Source organism: Nicotiana attenuata, unplaced genomic scaffold (genome assembly GCF_001879085.1).
Source record: "Nicotiana attenuata strain UT unplaced genomic scaffold, NIATTr2, whole genome shotgun sequence".
NCBI lineage: Eukaryota > Viridiplantae > Streptophyta > Magnoliopsida > Solanales > Solanaceae > Nicotiana > Nicotiana attenuata.
In genome coordinates, this window is record NW_017670522.1 from 459,602 (window position 1) to 470,649 (window position 11,048).

General features: G+C 36.2%; 1 protein-coding gene across 1 annotated transcript; it reads right to left on the reverse strand.

Moving 5' to 3' along the window:
* Positions 1-2,381: 2,381 nt before the first annotated feature.
* On the reverse strand, positions 2,382-3,056 carry LOC109240523. The gene is made up of 2 exons (XM_019407177.1): positions 2,814-3,056; positions 2,382-2,726 (listed from the first exon to the last, which is right to left on the reverse strand). Exons 1-2 carry the CDS (start codon positions 3,054-3,056, stop codon positions 2,382-2,384), a joined length of 588 nt encoding a protein of 195 aa, XP_019262722.1.
* Between the last annotated feature and the right edge of the window lie 7,992 nt (positions 3,057-11,048).

An 11,048-nucleotide genomic window follows, 5' to 3' on the forward strand; every position in this document is an offset into this window, starting at 1 on the left:
TGTCAGCATTCGCAGCATCGCTTTTCTCCCTTTTCGTTTATCAGTCCTGTTTTTGTATATGTCAGACCTTGTAGTTGTATTTCTACTCTAATAGATGCTCCTGACTAGTGACACCCCGATGTCGGGCTGTGTTTGGGTTGTACTTCCGCATTGTTATGATAATATCTGCTGTTTAGCATTATTAAATCATGTTTTAGCATGTCTTATTGTTGTGTAGTTGTTTGACGTCGAATAGGATATGTGTCGGCTGGCCTTGTCTTCACGAGAGGCGCCATCACGACCGGGTCTGGGTAAGGGTCGTGACAGTTCCATTTCCACTGAAAAATTTGCCAAGTAGCTTTGATATTTTGAAGAGATACCTTCATATCCAATCACCTCTGAAATAGGGTACTTGCAGCAGCCTGTAGAACATCTCTTGTCATCTCTAACATAATCCTTAAACCATATGGGAGGCTTAGATACTCTTGTGGATTTTCTAGGTTCCCCATCATCAGGCAAAATAAGAGAATCACCAGGACTATCCATACTGTTATATTCAACAGGGTGTGAAATGTCCTGCTCATCTGAGATAACTGGAGTTAGAGTAGGAGAGCATGGCATATTGGTTCCTTCAATATGTGTATCAGTAGCAGCACTGACTGCTTTCAGTTCTTCATCAAAATCTTGTCTTGGCACTGGAATTTTATCCAGGAATAATGATTCTGATGATCCTTCTGCTGCGTGGAAGGGAAATATATCCTCATAGAACACTACATCTCTGCTTATAAAGAATACTCTATTCTCCAAATCCAAAAGTCTGTAACCTTTCTGATGTGCAGCATATCCTAGGAAGACTGACCTCACAGCTCGAGGAGCAAATTTATCATGACCTGTCAGATTAGTAGCAAAACATAAACATCCAACTACCTTTAAATGTGTCAATGAAGGTGGCTTATTCAGAAGTAATTCATATGGTGACTTATGTCCCAAGACAGAAGAGGGAATTCTGTTGATTATATATACAACAACATCAATACAATGTCCCCAATATCTAACAGGTAAGTGGCCTTGAAATCTGATTGCTCGAGCAGTCTCCAGTATATGTCTATGTCTCCTTTCCACAACTCCATTTTGTTGGGGAGTATATGGACAGGAGCTTTGATGAACAATCCCATGCATTTGAAACAAGTCATTACATGCACTGTTAAAAAACTCACTCCCATTATCTGATCTAAACATCTTAATTTGCTTCCCAAACTGTGTTTTGATCATACTAATAAAGTTCTTGAGTAAGAAAATAATATCAGATTTGAGTCTCATAAGAAATACCCAAGTCCATCTGGTAAAATCATCAACCAATGTAAGAAAGTATTTCATTCCATTATGAGTAGCAATCTTATAGGGTCCCCACACATCCATATGGATCAAATCAAAAGCATATAAACTTCTACTAGTACTAGTTGGAAAAGGTGCTCTAGTTTGTCTAGCTAGAGGGCAAATTTCACACTTAGACAGTGAGCCATTATTTATTCTACTACCACAGTGTTGTATACTAGGACTCCTTCTGAGAACTTGAATTGGAACATGTCTTGTTCTTCTGTGCCATATTTCCAAGCCTCCTTCTTTACTAGTAGCTGCAAAAGCTCTATTCACAGTCTTCCCTAAAGTTGTTGACAGTATGTACAGATCTTCTTCTCTTCTACCAATCTCCTTCACCCTCCCAGATAAGAGGTCCTGGAGCACACAACATTTGGGAAAAAGGTAACACTGCATTTAAGGTCTTCTATCACTTTAGAGACTGACATGAGGTTAAACTTAAAAGCAGGTACACATAACACATCTTTCAGTACATCACCTCCTGTGAGTTGACACTCCCCCATATGTGAGATTGATGTTGAATCTCCAGGCTGAATCTCCAGTAGGTAATTGCACTTGTCCTGAATTTCCTGCTGAAGTTTCATTTTTCAGTAAACTCTTATCACCAGTTATGTGGTTAGTAGCACCAGTATCTGCTATCCATTTGCAAAGTTCTAAGTTCTCACATAAGGCTACATTACCACAAAAGCACTTACCTGCCATGTTTGCACTAGTCCCTGCAGTAGAGCCTTTGTTCAGCAATTGCAACAACTGGTTATATTGTTCTTTAGTAAAGAACTGAGCTGGTTCAACATTACTGCTTGGCTGATATATGCTTGTGGTTGGTGAAGCTATCACTCCTTGCTGTCCAGATCCATCTATCATGACTGCATTTATTATTTTCTTCTTCTGCTTGAAATCAGATGGATAACCAATAATCTTGTAACAGTTCTCCTTCAAGTGCCCCATCTTATTACAAAATTCACACCTCATCAATTTATAACATTCATTTCTAGTATGGCTTTTCATATGACAAAATTCACATTCTAAATTATAGTTTCTCTTTGGCTTAGATGTAGTTGAGTAGTAAACAACGCAGTAGGATAATTATGCCCAGTTTTCCCATAGGTACCACCAGTAAATGATTTCCTGCTTTCTTCCTGAACTACCATAGCATAAGCCTTATCTATAGATGGCAAGCTTGGCATTAATAGAATCTGACTCCTTGCTTGCTCAAAATTGTCATTCAATCCCATCAAAAATTGTAGCAGTCGTTGATACTCCAATTGTTCGATATACTCAGTGGCTGATGTAGGAGGTGGCAGTATGGAATCATATTCTGCCCAAAGGTCTTTTAGCTTGGTGAAATAAATTGATACTGACGAAATCCCCTATGTTAGGGTGAATATTTCCTTGTGCAAGTAATACAATCTCGATGCATTCATTTTGTCAAAGCGTTCCTTGAAAGCAACCCATACTTTCTGTGCATTCGAAGAAAATAGCATTCCAATTACCAAATCTCTGCTCACATTGCTCATGAGCCATGAAGTCACAATCGCATTGCACCTAACCCACTGACTTCCTAGATTTGGACCAAAATCCTCCTTCGATGTTGATCCATCAACTAAACACAGTCTGTTCTTTCCTAACAATGCTACTTTCATTGCATGACTCCAAAGAGAGTAATTTTCCATACCTGTCAAAATGAGTCCCACAGACATCGATCCCGGACCATCAGATGCATGCAAGTAGAGAGGATGGTTATGATCTAACACAATCGAGCTAGGTATCGTTCCGATGCTCGTATTGTCTCCATTGTTCGCATTATCAGTCGAGTTCTCAGGAGGGCGCCATTGATAGACCACAAAATTAGGGTTCAAAGCTTCTGAATTTGAGCAGATTCTCTCGAATTATCTTCAATTCTGCGAAGAAATTCCCTAGAATCACTCGATCAATGCTCTGATACCATGAAGAATTTAACAATGTGCAGATGAAGAGAGAAATTGAGATTGAGAATTTTCGAGAGAGAATCAGTCAAGAGTTGTGCTCTGTATATCGATACAACTGACTCAACTAGAAAGAAAAAGAAGCTACAATATATTTAACTAACTAACCACCTTAGGACAGTTGTACATCACTAACACTAACTAATACTATAGTTAAGTTAAGCTAACTAAGGTTAACTACTAGGGTTAACCTATGTTCTTTACACTTTTTTCCTCTCCTCTCTCCCCCCTTCTCTCCAGATTCTCTCTTTCTCCCTGTATCTTCAGCAAAAGCTATAGATCTTGCATTGAAGTGAATTTAATTATATCATTACTTCCAATTACAATACCAAAAACAGATTTTGATAGTTGCATTTTCAACCCTTATTGAAATTGATCTGAGCGGAAAAAGTTCTAAAGTTTACCGTCTTTTCGACTTTACAAAATAAATAGATGAGTTCTTCTGGTAATTAAATGGATATTTTCAATTAATATATTTTGGCCTTGGTCATGTTCTCTCTCTTTCCCCTGCCTCATGGGAACTGTACACCTTGTGTTGATAAATAATATACCGTTTTGGGTCATTGGATTATGAACAGTTCTTTAGGTGTTCACTGACTAAACTTTGTCAAGTGTATTAGCATTGCTTTGTTGGAATATCTTGGGTGTACTTCAAAGTACCCAAAGATACATGCCGATATAGTATCACATTTTTTTTTCTTTTTCTTTATTCATAGCCTGTTAGGAAAATATTTTTTCATGTTTCCTTGCATAGAAGTGAATTTAATTATATCATTACTTCCAATTACAATACCAAAAACAGACTTTAATAGTTGCATTTTTAACCCTTATCTACAACTCATCTACAATTTATCTACAACTTTCACACATTATTTCTACCCAGTTAAATACAACTACAATAACATACAACTTAAATACAAATTTTATATAAAATTTATACAATATGTCTTTTGTATATTTTGTATCTGATTTATACATAGTAAAAATAAATTTCATACAACTAATTATATATTACAACTTATCTACAATTTTCATACATTATTTCTACTCAGTTATATACAACTACAATATCATACAGCTTAAATATAATTTTAATACAATGTTGTTCAACTTTCATACAATAGTTAAATAAATAAAAGAAAAATATATAAACAACAGAATACAATTTTTCTATAATTTTTCTACAATTTTACTACAATTTCTACAGTATAATGTATATCATGTCTTCTTCTTCTTCTTCTTCTTCTTCTTCTTCGAGTTTCAATCTGAAATTCAGTCAAAACCAAGTCTAATCTTCACCAAAACCCCTCAAAATTGAGATATAAACTCCAAACCATATTCTCAATTGTTTGCAACAACACCCAATCCAAACAAATAATGATTTTTGAAAACCCAAATTCGAATTCAAAGCTTCAAAGCTTTTTAATGGCTGTCAATGGTGGAATTGCTGCTCTTTTTTCCTTTGCTTTACATTACTGAAATTAGGGATTGAGAGATAGAGAGAGACGTAGAGAGAATTCTCAATTCTTTGCAACAACATCCAATTCAAACAAATAATGTTTTTTGAAAACCCAAATTCGAATTCAAAGCTTCAAAGCTTTTCAATGGTTGTCAATGGTGGAATTGCTGCTCTCTGTGCAAGATACGTGGGAGAGGGGGTGGGATGTGGAGAGAGAAACGTGGGGGAGTAAAANGCGCGTACGAACACGTGGAAGGAATTTCAAGAGTTTCTTTTCAAGCTGAATCAAGGACGCACGATAAGAATTCAAGAATGTGAAGTTTTCCTAAAGGTTCTGCAGCCTCTCGAGGATAAGTACAGACGTCTCCGTACCGATCCACGAGACTTACTAAACCGGCTCATGACTCACGAGACCAAGTAACCTAGGCTCTGATACCAACTTGTCACGACCCCAACCCCGGTCGTGATGGCGCCCAACACACTGCTAGGCAAACCCGACCAATTCAACAACCTTAACCCTTTTTATACAGTTCATGATTCAATTAACACAAATAATTACTAAGTCATAATACTGAAACTCTGAAATATAATTAAAACATGCGGAAAACCCAAGTAGAAATACTACTACACAGCCCGAAGAATCCGGTGTCACAAGTCTGAGCCTCTAATACACGAGTGTCAACCTACTACATATTGCTCTAAAGAAATGCGAAAATAAAGTAAATAGGTTAGATGGGAAGATCGGGACTGCGGATGTCATGTAGCTACCTTGATGCTCCCAGATATGATGCTCGGCAAAGAAATCCTCACTCAGCCTCAGTGGGTGCACATAGATCTGCACACAAGGCGCAGGGAGTAATGTGAGTACTTCCAACCCAGAGAGTAGTAAACATAAATAAGGGTTGAGAGTAAGAAATCCTGGATAGGCACAATGTAAGCTATAATTACAGCAGTTTAATCCAGATAATGTCAACTCAATAAACCAATGAAAAACAATGATGCTGCAACAGATAAGTAAATGAATGACAATCAATTAAAACATGCAACAAATAGTACGGTACTCTCTAGTACCCGCTGCGGCGTGCAGCCCGCTCCATTTATTTATCGTCGACGGCGCTCACTGGGGGTGTGCAACTCCGGGAGGGGCCCCTTACGGCCCAAGCGCAATATCAAGCCATCTCGTGGCATCCATTAGGCCCTAAGCCTCATATCAATATCAATATAATACTGCTGCGGCGCGCAGCCCGATCCCATACTCAGTCCAGAATCATATAAGCCCCCGGGCACAATAATATAAAATATTCAGCCCAAACTTCATTAGAAATATTATTTAAGTTCCAAGTTTTGAGAAAAAAGGCTGAGTTTGCAAAATAGTATTAAATACTTGGACTGAGTTCAATTGTCTGTAAATATGGTAAGAAACCGGTAAAAACAATCCCTGAAGGATTCAATCAGTTGGCACGAGGCCAAATTATGACAATTAATCCATTTTTATAAGGATATCAACTAAGCTTCAATCAATTAGGTAGTAATTTTATTAAGCGGGACGGACCAAGTCACGATCCCCGACGGTGCTCTACCCCACGCCCGTTATCCGGCGTGCAAGTCACCTCAACATAGCACTACAATGTGCAAATTCGGGGTTTCAAACCCTCAACACATCATTTACATCTATTACTAACCTCAAGCCGGCCAAAATCCTAGCTCGCTATGCCCTTGCCTCTCAAATCGACCTCCTCGCGCGTCGAATCTGACCAAAACCACAACGAATACGTCACATTATGCTATAGGATCAATACCCAATCGAAAATAATCGAAAAACATCAATAATCCCGAAATTGACAAAACCCGAGCTCCGGGCCCACTTCTCGAAACTCAGAAATTTTTACAAAAAAGTGTTCTTCATCTTCTCCCGATTCCGTACATATAAAGAACACCAAAATCGGAGTCCGTTTGACCCCTCAAATCGACCCCTAAAGGTCTCATAATCTCAGGCCCCAAAATCCTATTTTTCTACTGTTTTTCATGAATTAAAGGCTGGGATTATGGTCTATAATCACCCATAAACGAGTTTTAATAATTAAATCACTACCTCTGTGATACCCACTGATTTTGTCTCTTAAAAATCGCCTCAAAAGCTTCTTCCCGTTCAAAAATTGGAAGAAGACTCGACTTGCTCATTATAGGTATACTGTTCACGCGTTTTACTGCTCCCAATGATTCCTTGTGAAATTCTAATGAATTTAGGCTTTTGAATCACTCAATTTGACCTTATAATGAAGGAGATATGTAGGTTTTAAGATTTGCAAATAGTGCAGGTTTTTAATACGCCGTCAGGGCAATTTCGTCATTAATCTGAAAATCTAGGCAACCTTGGTAAAATGGCCATAAAATCCTCATACGATGTCCAAATTCGACGATTCTTTTTGCTACGGGTCCGTAATTACGATACGGATCTAATGCTTTATTCAAAACAGTAATCGGAGCTTATTCGTTCAATATGATATCATTTATGCTTGAAGAAACGACGTCGAAGCATAAAAAAAACGAGCACAACGCAGCCCAAACCTATCCGAAACTCACCCGTGCTCCTCGGGACCGCATACGAACATACTAACACGTCACATATGATCATTCAAACTTAGTTGCACTCTCAAAACACCAAAACTAACATCAAAACACCAAATTTACATCGGATTCAAGCCTAAGTTCTTCTAAAACTTCCGAAACACGCATTTGATCAAAAACCCAACCAAATCACCTCCGAATAACCTGAAATTTTGCACACACATCCCAAATCACCTAACAAAGCTACAGCAACTCTCGGAATTCTATTCCGATCCTCGGATCAAAATCTCACCTATCAACCGGAATTCGCCAAAATACTAACTTCGCCAATTCAAGCCTAATTCTACACCGGACCTCCAAAATCACTTCCGATCACACTCCTAAGTCACAAATCATCCCCCGAAGCTAACCGAATCGTCGGAATCCACATCCGATCCCTCTAACTCATAGGTCAACATCCGGTTGACTTTTCCAAAACAAGCCTTCCTTAAAGAGACTAAGTGTCTCATTTCCTTCCAAAAATCAACCCAATTCAACTCGTTCACACAAGACACTGATAATGAAGCATAACGAAGCAGGAAATGGGGGAAACAGAGCGGTTCTCATGAGACGATGGGTCGGGTCGTCACAGTATTTGGTATAGCATTTTAAGAAATCGAATACCGAACACACCGAACCGAAATGTCTAAATACCGTACCGTACTGTACTGTACCGACCGACGAACAGCCCTATTCAAACCTTTCAAGATCGGGGGTGCCCCCGGTATTTGATCAACACGGGAGTTATAAGTCTCCACTTTTTTGTCATTATCCTGAATCTTTTTCTCCCCAGACTCGATTCTCTTGGTGAGTTCCTCGGACATCCTCATAATCGTGGGATCATCCCCCGAGCCATTACCGTTTGATCTTTCGGGCACCGGCTCGGTACGGCGAGTGATTTCTGGTTCGACCATACTTGAGTTTTGTGCTGACTTTGAAGCTGAGTGATGGCAACCTGTTGAGCTTGTAGCATCTCGAATATTACTTGGAGGCTAACTCCCCCATCTCCTATAGCCTGTGTTCCTTGGCCACCAGATCGGGCTTCCATGCGCACACTTCCTCTAGGATCGCGCCTAAATCCGCATTCAAAGCAATGTGTGAACTAACATCGACTGACTCCACGTTTGGCACTTCCCTAGGGTTAATTGGTGGTGCACCGACTCCTACATTGTTGTTTTCCCCATGAAATCCAAGACCGTCATCATCGTGTATGGGTGCGTTTTGTGAGTTTTACATGTTTTAACCTGAGAACAAAAAATTCTTGAGAAGAACAAGTGTGAAAATAACGTGTGTTATCAGAATGAATACTGAAATAACCACTATTATCTTTAGCCCCACGATGGGCGTCAAACTGTTTACCTCGAAAATACGAGTAAAAATTAAACTTGTTTGTGGTTTTAAAGATATGTGATTTAGTTCAATACTAATTAATAACCAAGAATCTAACGTATAAATGAAAGAAGTAAGTTGAATCAAACCAGTATTTTAGAAAGTCTCGACCTCGAGCTGTGATAGCCTCGAGGTTGGTCAACAAGAACAGTAAAATAAAGACAATAAAATTAAGAGACAATTCTTATGAAATGCGAGCAAGAAAGTAAGAGAGTATATTCTTTTGCCAATGATTGGGGTCCCCTTTATATAATAGGAACCCTATATAAGGTACATTTCTATTTACAGCAAGGAATCTTATTGGGACAGTTGTCTAACCGCCTAGTACGCATTCGTACTAACTCGTACAAATCTATTCCGGAATTTACGGCATGATCTTGGGGACGTGGCAGGAATCTTGCTCTTTCTGTTACAAACCCATAACGACATCATCTTGGGATTGGCCATAATCCGCTCCGATGTTCCTCGAGCACTTAGATCGTCGAGCCTCGTATTCTGCCTTTGAGCTCGAGCTCGATCTATATTGAACTAATTCTCGATGCGACCTCTCGAGCCTACAAAATCGGGGGCATATAATTTTGACCGTATACAAATAATAATAATAATAATGATAATAATAATAATAATAATAATAAAACTAATAATAATAATAATAATAATAATAATAATAATAATAATAATAATAATAATAATAATAATAATAATAATAAGTTATATGGGAATTTATGTGTTTGCTTATATGGGAATTTATGTGATAGGATATGGACAAAGAATGTGATTATTATTATTAATCTTATATATGAATTAAAACAGTGGGTTGACAAGAATACCCTTCTACAATTTATATTATCTTTCTCCTCTAAATTTAAATTCTAATTTATTATAAATACATTAATTTATACATGATAATTTTTAACAAATCAGACATCTAATAAGAAATAATTTACATTACAATATGTACATCAATAATCATTGCATTGTAAATAATTGCATTAATAATACATATTTTATAATTCCTACATTAAAAACATTGCATACAATTCATCCATTATTAATGATTGCATAACTTTTTCGTTTGGCTAGGGGTATTAGCAAAAATAGTCTCAATGTAAAATCACCATAAAACAATACATTGTTTGATTGGGCGGATTATAATTTTTTTTACCATCTTTGATGTAATATCTGGTTGATTGTATAAGAAAAAATAATACATGCGCAACTTAATACAATATTTGACTAGTAGTATTAAATAATACTCATATCAAAATAATGCGAGAAATAATATATTTTTTTATGCATAAAGATATGAAATAACGATGCATGTAATTTACCGTATTTAAAAATGAGTATGTCCTTAAAGTATAAGCAAGAAATTGCTATATAATAATTGTTTTTATTATTAATTATGCATAATTATTTACATATTTTAATGACCATATAACAATTATTTCGTTATATTGTACCACATAAATAATTTTTATATTTATAGTCCTTGGATAAATAACATGACAACCAAACAACTCCTAAGCCCATTCAATTCCAAACCAGATGAAGTAGAAGTGACTGTTTATTTGGCCTTTTTGTTTGTATTTAAAAAAATGTGCTACCTTTTTTATTTAAATGTACTACCTTTCTCCAAGAAAAAAAATTAAATAATATATTAAAGCAAGAAAGTTACCATATATAATTGACATTATGGTTAAGTCAAGTGGCAAGCTAATAAATATCAATAGTATATGGTAATTTTATTCTATATTTAACTATTTTAGTTAAATACAAATATAATATAATATAACACAATATATATATATATATTATATATATTATATATATATATATATATATATAATATATATATATATATATATATATATATATATATTACATATATATTATACATATATATATAAGCTATATTGATATAATATTACCTAATACGCTTATACTTAGTGCATAGTACAGCGTAACTATATATATTACATATATATAAGCCATATTCGATATAATATTACCTAATACGCTTATACTTAGTACATAGTACAGCGTAACTATATATATTAGATATATATAAGCCATATTTGATATAATATTACCTAATACGCTTATACTTAGTGCATAGTACAGCGTAACTATATATATTACATATATATAAGCCATATTCGATATAATATTACCTAATACGCTTATACTTAGTACATAGTACAGCGTAACTATATATATTAGATATATATAAGCCATATTTGATATAATAT

Bases quoted from the DNA above. Each gene is read 5' to 3' on its own strand.
- LOC109240523 (XM_019407177.1), bottom strand. From the start codon at position 3,056: ATGTCTGTGGGACTCATTTTGACAGGTATGGAAAATTACTCTCTTTGG. The intron at 2,727-2,813 runs GTATGGGTTGCT...ACCCTAACATAG, and splicing joins TTTCTTCGAATGCACAGAAA to GGGATTTCGTCAGTATCAAT.